This window comes from Canis lupus, chromosome 8 (assembly GCF_048164855.1).
Source record: "Canis lupus baileyi chromosome 8, mCanLup2.hap1, whole genome shotgun sequence".
Classification (NCBI taxonomy): Eukaryota; Metazoa; Chordata; class Mammalia; order Carnivora; family Canidae; genus Canis; species Canis lupus.
Genome location: NC_132845.1, coordinates 74,934,869 through 74,956,441, shown reverse-complemented (window position 1 = coordinate 74,956,441; position 21,573 = coordinate 74,934,869). Strand labels below are relative to the sequence as shown.

Genomic DNA, 21,573 nt, shown 5'->3' with positions numbered 1-21,573 from the left:
CAACCCCAAACAAACACTTCCTTCAGAAGGTGATTTTCTTGTTTACATTGTACTTTCCTTATACTTGGACAGGCATTTGGGAAACTCTGCTCCCACCTCAGAGGATCTACCTCTCCATGCCGGACCTCTAGGGGCTGGTATGGTCAGGGGTGAGGATAAAAAGCCTGCTTGGCCCCTTCCTCAGTCAACGTGGTGTTAATGCTATCCACCTCAAAAGGGTGCTGTGAGGACTCCATGAGTTAATCCCTGTAAAGTGATCAGAACAAAGCCTGGCTCACAGTTAGGACTCAATAAATATTCACTCCCATGACTGGTGGATTAAGGCACTTTAACAACTGAAAGGACATGAATTATGGCTAGAGTGAGATGGTACACCCAGTAGGCAGGGGTGGCCCAGGGTTAGGCCTGTTGTCTCAAAGTAATTAGCAACAGCAGTCTGCTCCACTTGCAAGAGTGCTCAGTCTGGACAGCAGCTTATCCCATCACCTTAAGGATCACTCAAAAGAGATGCGAATGCAAGGTATTTTACAGGAAGTGTGTGTGTGGGGGGGGGAGGAATGAGCGAAAGACACGGAAAAGACTTGTCTTCTGTTGTGAAGATGTATCATACATTTATGAGAGAGAGCAAGAGGGAGAGAGCGCGCACACAGGAGTGCCAGAGGGAGCGGGAGAGAATCTGAAGCAGACTCTACTTTGGGCTCGACCCCACGACCCTGAGACCATAACCTGAGTGGAAACCAAGAGCCAGCTGCTGCATCAACTGAGCCCCCCAGGCCTCCCAAAAGGCTTGTTTTAAGTCCCTGAAGAAGCAGGGCTAGATCTGTTGTATTTTTGTCATTGTTGCTTGTTTGTTTCCTAAGCTAAGGATCCTCTGAAGAGCCAGTGGAAAGGGAGAGGCTTGACTGGGGAGCAAAGCCCAGAAGGTGGACGGGAGAAGTCACACTGAGTGACAAGGGCCATTAGTGCCAGGCAAGGGGGGCAAGACATCTAGCTCCCTCTGGGAAAGCAGAGAGAGACCTCCTGAGTCTGGAAGAGGCAAGAGGGGCTGTCCCCCAGCCGAAGCCCTCCGTGTCCCCAGCAAGGGCACTGGGAGGTGGGCTGGGGACAGCACGGGAGCAGAGCAGGCAGCGGGCAGGCCGACCAGTGGAGTAAGGGAGTGGTGGGCAGGGGACCGGTCCTGATGCTCTCAGCCCTCAGGGTTCAGCTGATGTTGGAGTGCAGACGTCCAGTCACGAGCTCAGGAGCTTTCTTCCAGAACACAGCAGCCCCGGGGCAGGAATGGAGGAAATCAGAGGACTCGCCAGTCAGTACAGTTGGCACCCAGCAACGGGAAGTGGCAGGCCTGTGGTGAGCGAGTGGTGCTAAGGATACTTTAAAAATAAGTGTATCGAGGGTCCAAATACTGCCAGGTAGTATTTTTCAGAGACAAAAAAATTGCTTCAAAGTGATGCTCTGTCCCAAAAGGCATCACTGCCCAGGAGGCCAGCTGGCACCACTGGGGGCCTGTCTTCTCCCCCCCCACCACACACAGATCTGCGCACCGCGCCCAAGGGCACTTTAGAGAGTAAACCGACAAGCTCCAAAGAGGCAAAGATTGAACAGTTTCATCTGATTCTCGAAGATTTCCAGGCACAAAGGCTATCCCATTGCTTGAAATTCCTTGACTGCTTTTCCAGTTTAATTTCTATTAATCAGCAAGGTAACTTTCTGATTCTATAAATACGTAAGATCGGGGTTTGCGGCGGGAGGTTAAGTTTGAATATGACACTCCATCTTTCATAAATAAAAGTAAGTGGCTCAATGTGTGTGGCCCACGCTGGAGGTCAGGCCCGTTCCTGCTCTGAGGCCTCTAGCCTCGCAGACTGCATAATCAGTATCTTGTCCCAAACATACCAGAGAGTTCAGGCTCAGTGGAAAACGGTGGTGTTGACCAGAGGCATTTTTTAGCTTACTAAACCAAAGGTTCCCCACCACCACCACCACCACCACCTTTCGGCTGGGCTGGCCCATAGAAAGATGTGTGGCTGGGAGGCAAGGAGCCGGGACACAAGAACTGACTGTCACTTATCAGTCACACATAAAATACCTACTTGGTTAAGCTACTGGATGAATTAAACCAGGCAGCATGTGAAAATCCCTAACAAATCATAGGTACTCAATTTATGTGGGCAGCCTCCTATTCCTTTCCTGAAAAATATCCAGTTGGGATCATCCTATGGATTAGCCGATAATGCCAAATGAGTTGATTAGATCTAGTATGATGTTAACTTTTCCTTACTTTCTTTAATCAAGGCACTTAGACTCCCAGTTATAATGTTATTTCCACGGTTTAAGTAAGTTTTAGGAGGTTACATTTTAATTCACTTGGATTCAACAGAGATTGAGCTGTGTTGTATCTAAAGCACCCTGCTGGTCACTGTAGGGAGGGGCGGGTGGATTCAAAATGGGGAAGACCACTTCTACAGCTCTAGAAATGAGCAGGATGCACTGAGTGTCTGAATCTTGGGAAGGTGGGAGGGCTTCCTGCATGACCTGGTATTTGAGCAGAGCTTTGAAGGGCAGGGAGGACTTGAAATTCACACAGCTGTGTTTATCAACTCACTGGATGTGGCTTTTCCAGGTTCTAATTTTCAGACATTTTATCTCTTCCATTGACAAACACTAAGTAAGAAAACGTTCAAGGAATTAAAAACATGGGTTAAATCTCTTGTAAGAGGGGTACCTGCCTGGCTCAGTGGCTGAGCATTTGCCTTAGGCTCAGGTCATGATCCCGATCCCCACAGGGAGCCTGCTTCATCCTCTGCCTGTGTCTCTGCTTCTCTTTGTCTCTCTCTCTCATGAATAAATAAAATCTTAAAAAAAAAAAAAAAAAAGATTTTCTATTTAAAAATCTTTTTTAAAAAAAGATTTTCTATTTATTTATGAGAGACACAGAGAGAGAGAGGCAGAGACACAGGCAGAGGGAGAAGCAGGCTCCATGCAGGGAGCCCGATGTGGAACTCGATCCCAGGACCCCAGGATCATGACTTGAGCAGAAGGCAGATGCTTAACCGCTGAGCTACCCTAAATAGAAAATCTTAAAACAAAACAAAAAAACCAAAAAACCAAAAAACAAAAAACTCTTGTAAGAAAAATGCAAACATAGAAGGATGTGGGAGTTTAATAAAACACCTGGTAGGGCACCACCTTCTTGCTCTGATAACTTGTACCTGAAAGGGACGAATTAAGCATTTATCTTGCTCTTCCTTTGATTATATTTGAGGGTCACTCAAGAGCTCCAGCTCATGAAGTAAAGCTCTTTTGTTCAGAAGACTTTCAGCCAATATACAAGGAGAGTCATAAGAAAGGTCACCTTTTGCCATCTCTAGCAAAACACTGGATTGGGCAAGTACTGTTGATGGATGAAGCCAGTAGATGAAAGAGAATGATGGGGAACCTGGGCATGCAGGTATCAGACTGCCACAACCCGAACTGGCTGAACAATCTTAGCATCATTAAAACTTGGCCATACAGACATTGTGGTTACCCGGATGTGAGGCAACATGAGGCTCACCAACATTGCCTATGGGGTTTTCTTGCTAACATGCCTGACCAGAATCTAGTCAAAGCTCTAGAGCCAGTTTCCATTTACAGGAAATACGAGGGACAGAGTCATAAACTAAATGATGCCACAAGGGCTTCCAGAATGAAGAACAGCATATCAACAGTTGACCTGGTTTTTGTAACAAGTCACTGATTTGAAAAAAAAAAAAACAAAAAACACAAGAGGCTGGAGAGAGGTGGATGGCTTTAGGCTGAGAGAAGTAATACGTGACCCTGGTTTGTACCCTGCTGGGAACAGATCATGGTAAATAATGCTTGTGGAACCATCGGGGAGATGGCGTTGAGAATGGGTGTTTCTCTGGTGGAATTACTGTATTTTGCTAGTCTGATAACAGAATGCGGTGATGCAAGAAATTTTTTTTATCAGTGGTGCTCTAACATATGTAGGGGTTAGAATGACATGATACCTGACATGTGCTTTAAAATATTTCGCCAGGGACGCCTGAGTGGCTCAGAGGTTGAGCGCCTACCTTTGGCTCAGGGCATGATCCTGGATTCCTGGGTTCAAGGCCCACATCAGGCTCCTTGCATGGAGCCTGCTTCTCCTTCTGCCTGTGTCTCTGCCTCTCTCTTGAACAAATAAATAAAATCTTTTTTAAAAAATTAAAATACTTCACCAATAAGGGAAAGAAGGCAGACACTGTCCTATATTTGTCACCTAAAAACCATTGTATCAAAATCCTGATAAATATGCAGGTGTATATAATGAGCCTATGCTGGTGTTCTCGATGCTTAAGGAACTCTGGTGCGGGGAGACATCCAGATAAATGTGAGACATGCTAAGGTTTGAGAACCACTACTTGAACACATCTAGTTCTAGAAGATGTCTATTCTCGGAGGACATCTAAAAAACCTTTCATATTTAGGTGACTTGCTGAAAACCTCTCAGAGGTATCACATTTTCTGGGAAAATCCAATGTAGCCGATATAATTTTATAGCCTTAAAACTTTACCGTATTTCTTTTATTTTTTTTTAAGATTTTATTTATTTACTCATGAGAGAGAGAGAGAGAGAGGGAGAGGGAGAGGGGCAGAGACACAGGCAGAGGGAAAAACAGGCTCCATGCAGGAAGCCTGACGTGTGACTCAATCCCGGGTCCCCAGGATCACGCCCTGGGCTGAAGGCAGCGCTAAACTGCTGAGCCACCCAGGCTGCCCCCAGTATTTCGCACAGAAAGGAAAACAGATTTCAGAACCCTGCTGTCCGTTAATTCCACGATCCTGGCCGTTGTAGTTTAATAAAGAACTTACATGGTACTTTGTTTACCAAATAGTTACCGGAACTCACGGCACATCTACCAAGTATGTTTCGGGTTGTGATAACCCTTCCTACAGGTGGCAGGCAGGTAACTGTGAGGCAGCATCTGACAACCAGGAACTGGACAGAACTGTTTGTCTTTGAGAAGCAGTTGAGCAAGTTAGCTTGGCTCGTTACAGCAGAACACTGGCCCAAGGTCACGGTTCCAAAGCCCATTGTATCAAGAGAAGTTTCCCTTTATATATACTACAGCCCTAACTGTGAGCCCGACTTCCGCCAGCCACCCTGCACATGGGGTGGCCTGTTCCCCAGGCCAGAGGGTAAGGCTGCAAATCCACGGCACAAGCACAAGTGAGTCAAGTGGCAGTAGGTCCACGGTGTTACTCTCAACAGATCTGGTGCCTCTGATGTTAAAGATAAACAAAAAAAGCCGCCCAAGAAGGAAGAGACCTATTCCTTGGTCAATAAGAGTATGGATTTCCCCGAGTAATTCTGTGGATCATCTGAGCAGTTACCAAAGCCTACTGGCCAAGGATCACCTGCAGGCTTGTTCAAAACAGACCACGGGGCCATGTGCCCTGTAGTTTCCAGTTCTGCAGGAGACTGTGCATCTCTAACCACTACCCCAGGGGCGCTGACAAAGCTGATCCAGGGACCACACTTTGAGAACCGTTCATCTAGACCCGGTGCTGTACCTGAGCTCCATCCAATCCACTCCCTCTTTAGTGAATTCCTCATCAGCAGACTCTGCCTTTCCATATTCTGTAATAAAGTCAGTCCCAGGTCCGAAAGCCCAATGCATGACACAACGAGAAAACGAGGACGGTGTGGAGTGGGACTGCCAACATTCTTTAAGGGAGATCTTTTTACCACGCGGGGCTGGGCACCGCACTGGCAGCATGACCTTGGAGCTGTCTGTCCTTAAAGGGTTGAGACTGTTCCTGCCACCCTTTCTCAGATGAGTTCCAGAGGAATCACAGGGAAGACCTGAGTCTGCGTGTGTGTGTGTGTGTGTTTGTGTGTGTGAGGCCAGCTTTCACCACAAATGCCAACGGTCACCAGTGCTTGAGAATCTTGTCTCCATGGTCCAGCCTCGCCTGCCCTCCAAACACAGCTGCTGGCCTGCCTCCCGCCCTCCCCTGTTGCGGGATGTCAGTTGTTCACCTGCATGGAAATGACAGCTGCTTGTCACGGTCTACATGAGAGGGCCTCACTGGCAGCAGTAACTAGCATGCCATTTCCAAAGCTGTCATTCTCCGGTGTCAGCACGCGCCACTGTTCAAAGATCTGCTCTGACATGAAGCAGGCAGCGCGGGAGAGTCACCGAGGCGGACTCCCCTGTGCGCCCGCGCCCGTGGCAGCTGCTCGGCGCCCGGCGTTTGTTTCACCCAATTATTTGTTTGTCACTTGGAAGCCCAGGATGTCGAGCAGGTATTGTGGAGGTATTTTTGGCCTGATGCACAGGCAGAAAGCATAATGAGGCCCTCAGGTGAAGGTCTATTTTGTCAGTTAGGTGCCGGGATGATGTGCAGCTGAGAAGCCGGAGCAGCAATTAGGATATTTGAATAAGATAAGATACATGGCAGGATGCTGAGAAGGCTCAGAAAGTCGGCCTCAACTTTTAAAATGCCAGAAAACCCTTAGAGTAGGCAGTTTTCAAGTTTGTCCTGGAGCTAATACAGAAAGAGGAGGCGTCAGAGCTGTCTTCCCTCCAGCCAGAGGCCCCGGAGAAGGCAGGCAGCTGAAACCAGGCGCCAGCGACCAGTGGTGCGATCTGGAGGGCGAGGCCCCGACTGCACCGGAAGGGGGGCAGGGAGACGAGGATTCGGGCAAAGATCAGCTCCCCATGGTCGGCGAGGCCAAAGGGGCAACGGGCAGCCAGCCTCTGACCAGCCATCCCCTGGCCGCCTATTCAAGTCAGGAGTGCCTCCTTCCTGTGGGACGAGAGGACAAATTGATTTGATGTCTAACATCTTGGGAAGGGGCCATTCTCCAGGGCGATGTGGCCCTATGGCCGGCTGCAAAAACCGAAACCACAAAATTTAGTTTAGAATTGAACATTTGACCAGAGCCCACAGAAGCCGTGTCCGTAAGACCCTCAGTGGTCACCGGTGACATTCTCCCTTTGTATAGTTATCAGTCTCCCACCATAAGGGAGGCAGCCTCGACAAACCTAACCCCCCCTAAGTGCTACATGACGGATCTGGTAACAAGAAAATTCACCTGTTCACAAGGTTAGGGCAAATCAAGCTAAAATCCAGCCAACAGCCAAGTGTGGTCACTGAACAAATGAAGTCAATGTTATCGTCACCTTCTAGCAAAAGAGAAGCAGAAGGTCAGATTGCTTCAGTCTAGAAGGCCGAGATTAACTTTTGGGGAAGCAGAGCCCTGATGAACTGCTTAGTGTGCCAGAGTCTGCCGACAGCTGAAGACAAAGGGTGAGGTGGTGACATTCCCTCTATGATCCAGAATGGGCCATCCAAGGTCCATACGAGCCCCTTTGCAATTCCTGTTTGTGAAATGAGTCACTCCTGGAAAGAGAAGCTGCCTGGCAGCTTGCCCCCGGTCCCTCCTCTCATCCACCTGCAAGGATCCCGGGAAATGGTCAGCCATCCCCCTTGAGAACTCAAGTACAAAGGACCCTGGCACCTAAGTTCTTTATATAAACACTTACTGAAGCAGATGAAACACCCCTTGTTATGCCACTCGAGATGCAGACCAGCAGACTCTGTTGGCATTTTCCTTCTGGAAGGGAAGCCCTAACAGCCAGTATCTGAACTGCAGGAAGCTCAGCTCACCCTCACTCATTGTCCTCCTCCTCACTGTCTCCCACCTCAGCTTCAACCCTCTCTTACCTGAGTTCTTTCCCAGAGACAGACTCCCCTGGACAGGAGAGAGGTTTACTCTGCCCCGTTCCTGCTCACAGGTTGGGGGCTGAATCCACCAGGCACTGCTCCTTTCAAGTGCGAGTGTCCACGATCTCATTCACAGCTATCTGGGGGAAACGTATGCTCTTCGCACAAACTTTCGGCTCTGAAAAGACCTAGAATGCTCCGAAGCAAACTTTGGCCTTTAGACCTAGAAGGGATCTTGGAGTCCGTCCAACTTTCTCATGTTACCAACGAGAAAACCAAGTCAGAGGGTTAGAGGTAGCCAGGCTCCCACTCGAGGCTGGTTCTTTGTGACTCTAGAACCCCTCTGCAGCATGTTAACATGGCAAAGATTTAAACCAGCGGAATCTAAATGAAAAAGTGTGAGGGAAATAGGGCTCTAATGACAGGCAAGATCCAGAACTTCACAATGCTCCCCCAAATCTTTGCAACGGCTTAACGAATTTAACAACAGGATCCATTTTTAAAATGGGATACTAAAACGGGATACTCAAAGGGGTAGGTTTTAGCTATACCTAGTCCGCCAACCAACCTGTACTCTCTCCGAAAGGGTGACACCTTCCGCAGCCTACCGAGGGCTGCTGTTCCTGCTTTGCTGACCCTTCAGGGCTCATCTTAGATTGGCTTTTCCTCCTAAGACAGTCTTATGCTTGTTTTTTTTTTTTTTCCTCTAAATTAGTTTAGTGGCTTCTTTCCAATTAGGCCATTTACAAAGTCTCTTTTTGAATTGTATAGTAGGTTTAAACTTCCTGTTGGGGCCGTAGGTGCATGTGACCCGCTCGCTGCTCCGTCACCACAGTTGAATGAAAGAACTATTTTCAATATGGCCCCCACTCCCAGCCGGCTGAGGGAATCAACATTGACGTCATTCACTTAGCGGCTGACAAATCTGATTTCAGGAGAGGGCTCCTTGTCAAACCGAGTTTATGGTTAAAGTTCATGAATCCAGAAGGCTTGGGAGATGAGCCCAAAAGGTCTAGCAGAGGACAGTCAACACTTGGAAAATCACAGATGGATAGAAAACGAGAGGGATGACGTGGTTGGGCTTTCCGCGAGAGGAGCTTTACTATGGAAAAGCCTTTCCTGGCCATAAACAGATAATGAGAACATGATGTAATCTTGGCTAAAATTAGGTTTTAGTGTTACTCTGCTGAGAGATGTGAAAGGTGATAGATAAGAGGGGGAAAATGTTTTCCAAGTGGCTTTTAAAGGCATCCAAATATAACCGCCTCCCACATCAGTCTATTAACAGGCACACTTGAGACATTTCCCTCTTCAAAAGGACTCTTGGAAAAAGCAATGATGTGCTCTCAACCTCCTCCTTTATAAGACAAGGTTTACGAGGGTCAGAGAAGATTTGAGCGCCCACAGAACACTCCTCCTTATTAACAGGCCCCTCCCGCCTCAGCGCGCAGAGCTGGGCCCCGTGCTTCTGTCATCGGTTGCTAGGGAAATGCCCCTGCTTGAAAATCCTAAGTTACTTCTAATAAAATCTGGCTAAAAGTAAAGATCAGTGCATGTAGAGGCATGGAGAGCAGAAATACGGAGGAATATGGTCTTAATCTAGGGGAGGGAACCAGAGGTGCCCGGAGGTGAGCCCTGCTAGGAGGCAGTGCCCAGACGACAAGGTGTGCCTGGGTGCTGACATAGTGGAGGGGCCCTCTGGGCCCCCAAGAAAGCCTGGGTGAGCCCCTCCCCCACCCAGGGCAGGGTCCAGGGGACATCAGCTCCCTGGAGACAGGAGGAGAAAGCCCTGGGGACTTGCACTGGCCAGAGAGGTCAGAAACGTCACACACCCCCTGCAAGCTGAAACTCTGGGAGGCACTCTGTGGTTCTGCTCTACTCTTCTCCTTCAACCAAGATTCCTAGCCACTGGTATGACGGGGGCTGCCGATTTGGCCCAGGGCCCCAGAATAAAGACAAGGCAGACCGCAGCTGACAGTTAATCTCGTAAGCCCCCACAGCATGATGTGCAAAAGCAGATGAACGGAGACCCTATTAATTGAGGCAGAAGACCTCCCTCAAGAACCAACCAGGATGGTCCACTATTTGTTGTGTTGCTGCACACTGCTACGAGGGTCACAACAAAAAGGCACCTGATGCACGGTGGCTCTCCATTCTAAGCTATACCACACAGAATATTTATTTTTCAATTCTTGGAGTCAGTTCGGGCTGAGAGGTTTGCTTGAATGGGAAAATTCTGCTGGTAACGCCCACGGGGACCGGACAGAGAGCCCCACGAAAGACTGGCTCCTTCCACACCTATCCACAGGCTTCAGGAGTTAGTAAGAAATCATTTCTGGGAGGGGAACCAGACGTATGGCCACTCATGGGCAGCTTTCCACTTGGAGGTAAAATGAAATCCCAAATGCCAATTTCCGGGCCACCTTACATAATCAGGCCTTGGAACACACTGTCCCAAGTAAGTCCAGGCGAGCTCGGCCAGTTGACGGAAGTCCAGTCTGTGGGGTGGGGGTGGGGAGCAGGGGAGAGGTGCAGACCTCTGAGTCAAGACCAGAATGTCTTTGGTGGCTTCACAAGTGGGTCTGCAGTTGGGAGCCCTCTCCACTTTTTTGAAGCAGAGGCCAGGCGAGTACGTGAAACACTCTGATGCCTGCCCAAGCTAAATCAAAGACAGCTGAGCGCAAGTTCAGGCGGCACCATGAAATTAATAACATCACTGTTGTACACGCTCACCATAGGCTCAGGGATAAACCTGTAAAAATCCGAAATGCACGGAGGAGATTACTTGAGTGGGAATCAATCATTTTTCCACTGAAATTTCTGACATATCCTTAGACGGTATATTCGCTGGATTCATAATTCACCAAAGTGGCTTCCTGAGCCCAAGCATTGCTGGGCTTTCTGAGTAATTGAGACAAATTCTGTTTGTTAAATAAATTCCAGGCCAGAGCGTATTTGACTTATGCACAGGAAAGGAAAGAATTCTTATGTAAGCTGCAAAACAATAGCGTTTTATCTTATCTGCGGAACTTATTGCCGCTTGCCTGTGTGTGTTTTACTGCCAAAATAAAATAAATTGAATCAGCTCACACATGATAACATGCTCTTTCCTAACTCATACTAATTGCTTGGCTAATTGATGTTTGTTGAACTTTCTCCATTTCATTGAGTGATTAGGTACAAAGCTAACAGTTGACATCTGTAGGCGCTTAACTGGCGTCTGTAATTACTGTTAATGTTAAATAATTGTTAGTTAATTGGAGTGGTAACTGACTGAATAGAATCCAGATTGTGAGGCAAAAAGAAACCTAGTTAAATAAACATACATTTTCAGAGAAAACAACATTTTTCTGCAGTTGTCAGAAACTAGAAATAATCCAGAGGCCATGGGATGGCCACGGGCCTCCTGTGTGCAGGAAACCCTGCAGGCCCGGAGCTGACCCTCTACTTGACAGTGTTGCTAGTGATGAGGCCCTTTGTCAGAGGACTGCTCTCCTTGAAGACTCCAGGACTGACGTGATGTTTTCTACCCCAACAGTTTACTATGAGTGTGTTTTACTTTCTGAGGCAACCAAATACTAGAGTGTTGGCTAAACAAGACACTAAATATGAACGGACCGAGGGAGGGGCTGGTCAGCATTCAAGCTTTTTTTGGCCAAAATTGCCAAGTATGGAGAAAGTTCTTTGAGAGAGCCACGCCATCAACTCGATAAAAGTCAGCAAAGAGGTTTTTATTGGGCCAGAAAAGGTAAACAGGATGGAGTTTGATCACCTGACTGAAAGGAAGGGATCTGCTGTAATCTGCTCCAGCTCCCAGGGGTGCTTGGGATCCAAGGATCTGGCCTACTACTATTCATCTGGAAGAGTGGCCTCACTCTCAACGTTCTCCAAAGTTGTCTAAGAACACCCTCAGGACCAATGTGCATGCTCAGAAATATCTTCCACCCCTTCCCTCAAATTCCAGGAACAGGATCTAGGATTTACCTAGGATTTCCCCACCATCCTCATCCGCACACCAGGTCAGGGGGGAAGACCAGAAACAGGTAATGGAAAGATACCCAGAGGGAAATACCTTCCCTACATCGTTGAATATTTTTAGACCCTTACTGGTTGGTTTCCCACTAACTGGAGAAGGCATCTGTCTCTAAGAATACTCAAGGAATAATTCTATACAACAAATTCTGTAATGCAAGAGTCTGGCTTCTATAGGAAGGTCAATTTCCATAACAAAAGGAGCTGATTGCATGCTATTTGCAGTGTGGGGTAGGAGGAGGACCCCAACTACTCATAACTCCTTTGTCTGAATCAAGCACCAATTACCCTTCAATAGTATTTAATTTTCCACACATCAGACATCTCTATATCCTAAAGACCCAAGAAATTGCTCTGAAACAGTACAAAGATGGTCCAGAGAAAGAAAACGAAAAAGTGAGTCTTTCCCTTATCTAGGATTTAAGACATTACATAAAAATGCAACTAATTCACTGAGGCTAAAATTGCCTCAGTTTACCCTCCTGTACACATGAAACATCCTTTTTATCATGTCCTCCTTACAGCTGAACCCAAGACACCAGGAGGAATAAGATGGTCTCCAGATGTTCATTATAACTGGGTTTCAAACTCCCAATTTTTTTCTTTTCAAAGAAATCTATCCCATGGTCAACTGTATTGTTTTTGCTCAAAAAAAGAAAGCACGGGATTATTTTAGGGAATGGGTTTTTCATCAGAGCCAATGGTGGCCCTGCCGGTAGGTAATAGAACTCTAACCTTTTTTTGTCAAATCAAAGAATTCCCCTTTTATGCTCAATAAATATACTGAATGAGGTGAGATCATCACTATTAAAGAATGTATTAGGCACCCAGTTACTGAGGCCTCACCACATCAAGCAGAGTCTCTAGTAACGTTTTTTTTATTTCATCGTCTCAAATCTCCAGTTTTTTTTTTTTTTTTCTTTAAAGGCAGGTTTTCTTTCTATGCTGCTGATAAAACCATACTAACAAAAATACGCAAAGGCCCCACTAACTTCAAGGCTCCAACCTCATCCAGGTCCCACAGAAACCCTCAATGCAAAATCGCCCCCAAGAACAGTCTGTGTGTCCACTACTCTGGAAGGGCCCAGAAAAGGAAGACCGGGTCTGATCAGAGATCAAAGTGGCCCCACTGTTCCATCTGGCGCTCATCACAGTGGGGTCTCATCCGCCAGAATTCCCTACGGCTGACCTGGGGTCAGGAGTGGGCTCCCAGAGGAGGGTGGGTGGGTCCAACTTTGACATTCACATTTTGGTAGACCCTGGGTGCTCATCCCACCTGGATTATTCTCCAGTCTAGCACTTCAAAGAAATCCATTAGGCAGGGTGCAGCTCTCTAACAGGTGTTGGGGGGGGGGGGGGTTGGGGAGGGCTTCCCCTGGAGAGTCCAAAACTACAATGGGAGACAAAGGAGAGAAGAGGTTAGAAGGTCACGGGGTGAAATACACCTCATGCCACGTCTCACGTGCTCTACTTGCCTTGGTCACAAGCTAGATCCTGAAAAAGAGGGCACCAGGACAAGAATGGGCAGCGACTCCAGGGCTTCTCTCTTCCCCTAACCGGGAACATGGACTTACACCAGGGCTGGTGTCCCATAAACAGAGGGCTCCAGAGAACACCTGACTCCCAGACGAGCCTTCCCTTCCTCGCTTCTTTCCTCCTCAGGCAGCGCTGCTTGGGAGCACTTCAGAGTTTGAAGGAGATTAACCATCTTAGCCAGATGGTCATGTACTCATTTTCTGCCTTCTTGCCTATATGGCAAAGTGGCAAAACCACTGAGGAGGACCCAGAGGGGGTAAGGAAGGGTACTAGATACTGGCTGGAGATCCCAGATTAACTGCGGAGCTCCTTTTAAAGATAAACAGTCCAGAATTGGGGGTATGAATCCTGTTGCTCCTCTAGCAGTTTAACCAACTAAATACAGACAAGAAAGTTAGTCAGTCTGTGTGTGTGTGCGTGTGTGTGTGTGTGTGTCTGCCTCCCTGGGAAAATTAATTTTTTCTTTGGCAGATGGTTGAGTCACAAAGACAGAAGGATTCATAAAATTCACATGAACATCCTGTAAACATTTAAACACATTAAGATTAAATAAGGCAACCATGACCTTGATTAAAGTTAAACTCTTCTCTTTTTCACGTCTACAAGCCTACAACCTGCCTTTCAAGGCTCACCTCCCCACCTCTTCTGACATGGTCAGCTCACTGGGCATGCGGTGTGGACGTGCAACTGTCTGCCTACTTTGCTTTACGGTGGGAAATTAAAGGCATCACAAGGAAGCAAGGACTCAGATCACCTGAACACGAGAACATTACTAGTTCTCTATTAAACTGGTCAGACTCCACAGTATAAGAAAAGTCAAAATAAGAATCCACAGGCAGAAGCGCCCCCTACCCACTGTTTCGGCCTCCTCTGGCCTTCCCCACCACCCCCCACCCCCCTTCCCCAACTACTTGTTTTATAGAACCCCACCAGAGACTAGGAGGTTTGCCGACACTGAGAATTCTCACCTGACAGGCGAAGAAATGGCTTACTGAAGCTCACCAACAGATTGACAGGACTTGAGCCCTGGTCCCCAGGCTGCCCAGCCCCACATCAAAGCCACGCACCACCCCCCACCCCCCTCTGCCAGCCCCCACTACAATCAGCTTGTGAGATTAGCACTGCCCTCCCACGGTGAGATTTTATGGACCAAATCTGCCCATCACCAGGCTCAGCAGCATAATCTCACCAGCATCCTACAGCCAAGCTTCTCTAAGGCCAGGACACTGTGGGGACTCCCGGGAGGGAGAGGTGATGTGTAGCTTCACACATCTGAAGGTGGAGGCATACACGTGTCAGCTTCCCTGCACTCTTGTCAGGCTGTTCGATAAACTGGAGCCTTGAAGATTTTGCCAGCAGTGTTTACTACCTGGTATAAATTTGCCCTTTCTTACAACGCTTTTTCTTGCTCTTGGCTAAGAATACTGGACAGAGACGGGAGACCTGACTCACAGGCAGGCCGCTTTGCAGGGGAACTTGAACTTGACGTGCATGAAGCTGACAGTTCCTTGAAGGCCTTGTCAACCATCCATCCCGTAAACACTGTCACTACCCGGTGTAAAAACAGAGCAGAAACCACAAGCACACATCGAGACTCTGTGCACCTGTCTTGAAGCAATTATTGACATTATCACTATACAATGAATCGCTTTTGGAAGTTGTTTTCCTGATATTTAGCAGTCTGAATACTAATCCCCTTAACAAAACTGTCCCCAAGCCTTCCCCCCTCCGGGGGGCCCCCCTAATCTCCTTCTCTCCAGGGGAAGGGCGGGTGCTGGGGACCAGTCAGTCGACTTTGCCGCACCTGGATTTGCATTGATGCCTCTCTTGTCATTCATGTTACCAACAGGAATTAGCATAAGGCATTAAGGGAAACTGGAGGAGAAAAGAAAGGCCATTTTGATGGAAATAAGGGGCAAAGGAATAATCTGCCATCAACTAAAATGCTTATTTGTGTATGGTTTCCCAAGCAAAGCTTAGAAAAAGCCTATGTTGATTTTAGTGTACACAAAGAAACCTTAATCCTTTCAAGGCAACTAAATCACCCCCAGAAAAGCAGCTCAGAAGAAAGGCACCCTGTCAGGGGGATGACTATTCACAACCAAATAGATGCCACAAATCACACTCTGTAAGTAAACAAAAATAAGAATGTGGGAAATGTTTGATTGGGAGGGGAAGGAGGGGGCAGAGGTGGGGGAGTCGGGGCTGTGGGGTGGGACTCTCATCAATCACTCTTCAACCTCTCAGAAGAGAGCCTTTCAGCTCCGTGAGGGCAGCGAGGGCCTGAGCGCAGGTCCCAGGGCCAGCTCCCACTCCACGGCTGATCCCGGAGATGGGAAAGACATTCCAAAGCTTTGTAGAGCCACCAAGCAGAAGAAAGCCGGGCGGCTTGGGGCTGCAGATCCCCAAGGCATTGGGGGGTGGGGGTGGGGGTGGGGGAGAAGGAACGTGCGGTCACTGAAATACCGAAAAAGACGACCTTTTGGGGACCTGTCCTGCTTCGTCTCCTCCTCCTCCCCTTCTCTCCTGCGGAACCACCAGTGCCTACCCCATCCTCGTTCCTCATCAAGATGAGCAATAAACAATTAGGCATTTCTACATTTGAGCACTGTATACTATGAGCTGCATGCATCTTCTTTTATTGGGCTTTTAGCATTATGGATAACAAATTGATACAAACTTTCAGTCTATCAAAAATATGATGAAATATAAAACTGGAATACTCCATTATGCAATAAAGAAGATAAAAATTCAATGTGACAATAATTCTGGGAGTAACAGCAATCCTACAAGCAGATACACCTCAAGGGAACTCTAAACATAATGTACTATTTAAAATTGCAGTTGGTTCAAATTCTAAAATAAGCCAGGAGTTCAAAACAACTGCACTTGGAAATGTATCTTACTAACCAGTTAGCAAAAATGCTAGCCAAGGCAAACTATAGGACGCCGAAGTGGTTTGAAGGGTCTTCACTTTAGGAAGGAAGGCCCAACTCTGTTCAAGCGCTACCAACCATCTTCCACATAACAACAGAACAAGATTATCACAGAAAGCACACTCTTAGTTAGCAATTACCATGCCAGCACCTCAATCAGGTTCTACAGTGAGGAGGAAAAGATCGAACAGTTTATGCAATTTATACCTTTCAAATTATACACCTTTGCATGGCCAGTGATTAGAGACCCCCTCACATTTCATTGTTTCCAACAATACTGCTACAAATGAAAACTGCCCAGAAACCTATTGGCAATGATTTAAGGTAAGTTTTCCCTTAATGTATCGTTATATCATTAGCCTCTCTGAGTCCGTATCGCAGTTTGGAAGAAATTAATGGGATAGCACATATTTAAATTTTGCCCTCTTGCTCGTTTATTAACTTTCCAGAAAGCCCACAGCAGAGTAAGGCTTGGTTTATGACCATAATACTGTGCATACTAAACACCCACTGGTTATTAGAGTCTGCAGAACAAATCAGCTATTTATAGTCCTCTGACTGCTGGGTAGTTGATAAGTAACAATGAAGTTAAGGCATTTTGAGAACTATTATTCTCCATTACCGCTTCCCACGTTAAATTAAAGTCATAGAGATAGTAGTGATTTCTTCATCAAATCAATTTAAATATTCTTTGTGTTCCGTAAAAATAAACTGTTCTTTCACACAACACAGAAGCATACAGATTCTGCCTCAAGAGAAAACACAAACAATCAACATTGTTTCCAGAACGAAACAGAGGAAGACCATTTGTTTCTTACTCGGAGTCCCTAGGCAATGACAATGAAACAAAACCCAAAACCAGTCACTGCTCAGAATTCAGGTGTCTTACCTTTGTTTACAATAACAGTATTGAAGAGTTTTTCAGAGCTGGCATCCGATGCCTGAAAAACAAGAGGGGGGAAAACGTTATTATGGTCATTGATATTGTCATCAACATCATCACTACCATGATTTTAAATCAATTCACTACAATTTTAGAAAAGCCTGGCAGGGGAAGCACCAATTTCCCCCGACCGTCCATAAGGTGGTGCTGTTTGACCACAGGAGAGAGACCTGCAGTGCAGCTCTGTGCTGGGGGAAAAAATCTGATTTTAAAAACGTGTCCTTATTAGACATATTATCTGTGCAAAACATATTTCTATGAGATGATACACAAAGCAATTCAGCTCATTCACATAATGATTTTGCAATTTCATTGACAGATCATTATTTTGGAAATTTTTTTTTTTTGATATGTGCAGACATGCTATTTTTCAATTTTCTGTCACAACCCAGAAATGCCTGTTATTTAACGCTAAGCTTTTCCTCACTACAAAATGTTGACTAGCACTTCCAGAAATGAATTTAGAGATTCATCCGATGACCCCAAGATCCCTGTTCATTCTGGTAACCAGGATGACCTTGGTGTAGAGAACAGAAGAAGCAAGCTGACCTGGCCCACCACCCGCCACTATGCATGCCATCAGCATTATATCCTTTCCATTTTCCAGAAATCGTGTCTGCTAATTACAGTGGCTTGAGGAAAGTGAAATAAGCTTGTTTAAACAGCAAGAGGAAAGCCAATGTAAATTATATACTCATGTGCTGGAAAATAAACACAAAGTTCGTTTGAAGGAAATGCTGTAATGTTGCAGGAGCATGGAATGTTTCTAGAACTTCTAGAAAAATTAAACAAGTGAATTAAAAATCAGCATCCCCACTGTATGTAACTGAAGATGCAGCTGCATTCAAAGTTACAATGGCTATGTTGTATCTATGCTGTTTTTGCCACACAACCCTTGTAAATCACTTGTCTTTCACACTCTATACATAGAGATACATGTTTTGACAAAGCCAAGCATAGAATGTTGAATAAATATAAGGCGAACTATAAGAAATAGGGGGAGGGTATATCTGAAGTACAGCATATTCTGACTCTGGAGCTGGCTTTGGAGGACAAAGAGGATACTCAATTTAGCCTTTCTGTGCTATGTTGACAAAAAAGAGGTATTCTTGTGTATATCTGGGGAACGTGTTCTAGTTCTCAATGCAAGTGATACAGAAAGACGTAAAATATTTTTATCATGAGCGGTTTTTTCCCTTTCTTTTCCTTCTAACCTTCCTATCCTAGGGATGGTTTGGGAAATTAACGGATCAAGGGAAAAAAGGAATGGATGTGTAAAACAAGTGTTGGACTGCAGATCTAGAAACGCATAAACAGTTTAAAATAAATCCTCGATGGCTTTTTCAAGTTTTGCATGAATAAAAAAAAAATATGCCGAAGGCCTTCGTGACATCTTAAAAGGTAATCACGTAGAATTGTGTATTATTATAGCTTTTTGTAAAAATAAGCTGCCATAAAAAGTGTGGCGTGGAGAGGGAAACAAGATATCCATTAAACAGATCAAGAAGATTGTCATAAAGGCAATAATTACAGGAACAATGTCGTTAAATTGTGATACCAAGTGAGGTTTCTAGGAATGTTTCTCCTGCTAAAAACTCAGCAGAGTATTTTCACCATTCTTGAATGAAAATGCATCTCTCAGTTCCAACTGGAAGGGCTATGGTAAATTCATGCCTTAAAAAAATAAACTCCAGTTGATATATTTACAAGGAGAAAAAAAGTCCATTAATGAAATCATTTAAAAAGTGAAACAACCCCTGCAGATATGGGGATTGCTTATTAATAGGAGTCTAATTGGCCCAAAGAAACGGGAAAAACAAACGACTGCACCCCAAATGCAGAAAACACGGGTAAGGAAAGGAAATGGCTCCCGATTGAGTTTTTATTCGCACTTGGGCTGTGTGTATGTGTGTGTGTGTGTGTGTGTGTGTGTGTGTGTGGAGGGAGAGAGAGAGAGAGATCGATCAAATAGGACAGAGCTGCAGGTGGACAGGCCCTTTGGTTGTCTGAAACACCTCCTTAGGGCTGCCGCCTTTGTTGGCTCCAATGGGCTCCAGCACACATCCTACTCTCAAGAAGGCGGCGAAGGGACCTTCCGTCTGAAGCGAACTAGGAGGACGTGATTATTACAATGCCAACCAGTAAGTTATTAAGGAAGTAAGTCTGACAGGATATTCGGAGAGGCTTAGGAGCGTGCCTTCTAATAAAAGCTTTCTGAGCCCTTTAATTTTCTGAAACATGCCACAAAGCCTGAAACGCTGCCTCCTAACTGGGGAAGGGGCCCTCTCAAGAAGGCCTCGGCGGAAAAACACCCCAAAGAAAATGACTGCAATGGGACTTTGGCTAATAGTACAAAGATTCTGGATCCCTTCTTTCTCCTGCTCAGGTGGTCGAAACTATGGTGGCCCACTGTCCTGAGAAGTCAGACAAGAGCTGCCTGGTCAAAGTCTACCTTGGAAACTACAAGAAAATTCTCTACATTTCCTCCATGAACTTTCCAAATTCTACTTCCGCCTTCCAAGCATTTGTGGAAATTATTTCGCTCCTTGGGTCTTCATCTTTAGTAGGACATTTTCTTCTTCAAGGCTTTTAGGGAAACTGTCTGCAATTGCTTGCATTATTTTCCTGGCTAATTTTTTTTTACTTTTCTTTCTTTTTCATTAAGAACGTCTAATGGAAACGTGGTGAGCGAGTTAGCAGGCAAGTGGAGCTTTCCCTTCTGTCTCTTTTTTTTAACACAGGGGTGGGTACCTTTACACGCTAAAGACTTCTAGATTTTTACCCTCATTTCGTTTCATCCCCCTGCCTCGGTTTTGGAGGGTGAGGGCGGGAAGTGGCTGCATCTGAAAATGATAGAAAACACAAAGCTCTCTCTCGGCTGCTTTTTATGGGGGGGGGGGGGGGTCTAGTCGATTTGTTCTTAATGCTAAACAATTACCAGGGGCCGTAGTTGAGGTTTAGAGAAAACTTACTAAGCCCAACAGATCGGCGGGAAGAGCGCGGAGGAGACCCACGAACACGAGCCCTGGGCGCGGGCGGGGGTGCGGCGCGGCGGCTCGGGTGCCGGGGCCGCCGCCCCCGGGGAGCCCTCCGCGCCCGCGCCCTCGGGAAGCGGGACTTCCCAGCAAGAAACCGAGAGCCTCCGGGAAACTTGAGCGCGAGTCCCCCGGCAGCCGCGCCGGCACCGCGTGCAGACCCCCCCGACCGCCGGCGCCGCGTGCGGCCGGGACCCGACCTCCAGGGGCAGCGCCTCGGCCTGCGGCCCGGGCCGGCGCGAGCCCCGCGGGGCGGGAGGCGGCGGGCGGACTGCGGCCCCCGGACCCCGGCCCCCCGGCCCCGGCCCCCCGGCCCCGGCCCCCGCCGCGCCGCCGCTCCCCGGCCCAGGCCGGCCGAGGGAAGTACAAAGGCGGGCGACCGGGCCGCGGAGGGGAGGAGGGGGCGGGGGGGAGGGGGGAGGGGCGGGGGCCGGCGCGCCAGACGCGAGGCGCCCGCCGCTGCCGCCCCTGCCCTGCCCTGCCCTGCCCTGCCCTGCCCTGCCCGCGGGCCCGGCCGCCGCAACAAAGACCCCCGGCCCGGCCGCCTCCCTCCGAGCGCGGGGCCCGGCGAGCGGCCGCACCCCCGGCGGCATTACCTGGTCGCGAGGGGTCAAGCGGTCCTGTCGGCCCCAAGTTCATGGCTCGGTTCCGCAGCGGGCTCACGGCGGGGCAGCGGCAGCGACCAGGGTAAACACCCGCCCGACACTCGAAGGGAAAACGCCCAACTCCGCCCGGGCTGCGTCCGCAAGTCGTCGGCGGTTCCTCGCCAAAGTCTGACGGCGGAGGCGCGGGGCCCGGAGCCGCAGGAGCGAGACTGGCGGCGGGCGGGGGCCGGGGGCCGGGGCCGGGGGCCAGCGGCGCGCACACATCCAGCGGGGCCGGGGCCGGGGCCGGGGCCGGGGCCGGGGCCGGGGCGCGGGCGGGGGAGCGCACGGTCCGCGCCCGCCGCTGCCCCGGGGCCTCCTGCGGCTCCAAGACCCGAGCGGCGTCCCGGGCGGCCGGGGGCGGGCGAGGCGGGGAGCAGCGGCCCGAGCCGCGGCCGCGGCGCGCGGAGCTAAGAGCGAGGCGGCGGCGGCGGCGACAGGACAAAGGAGACCATGTGCGGAGGGAGGGAGGAGGGAGAGGGAGGAGGAGGAGGAGGGCGCGCGGCGGCGGCGGCGGCGGCTTCTCCCCGGCGGCCGCCCGGGGCTCCCCGACGCCGGTCCCGCCTCTCCAGCAGCGCCGCGGCCCGAGCGCTCCGCTCCCGCCCCCGCCCCCGCCCCCGCCCCGGGTCGCGGGTCGCGGTCCCGCCCCCGGTCCCGGTCCCGGTCCGGGTCCCGGTCGCTGGAGGCAGGCGCTGCGGAGCCTGTACCCGCCGCCGACCTGGCCGAGGGGC

The 21,573-nt window shown here is 48.5% G+C and overlaps 1 protein-coding gene across 13 annotated transcripts in view; it reads right to left on the bottom strand.

Moving 5' to 3' along the window:
• The window catches only part of AUTS2 (activator of transcription and developmental regulator AUTS2), a 1,131,932-nt gene that overhangs the window by 67,444 nt on the left and 1,042,915 nt on the right, over positions 1-21,573 (bottom strand). For 12 of the 13 annotated variants that reach the window (XM_072837546.1, XM_072837550.1, XM_072837545.1 and 9 more), the window contains one exon: positions 17,110-17,161. In XM_072837546.1, coding sequence (XP_072693647.1) covers positions 17,110-17,161 — 52 coding nt within the window. Of the gene's footprint in view, positions 1-7,716; positions 7,877-17,109; positions 17,162-21,573 lie in introns of those variants that run through there. The other variant, XM_072837557.1, reaches the window with a different exon arrangement.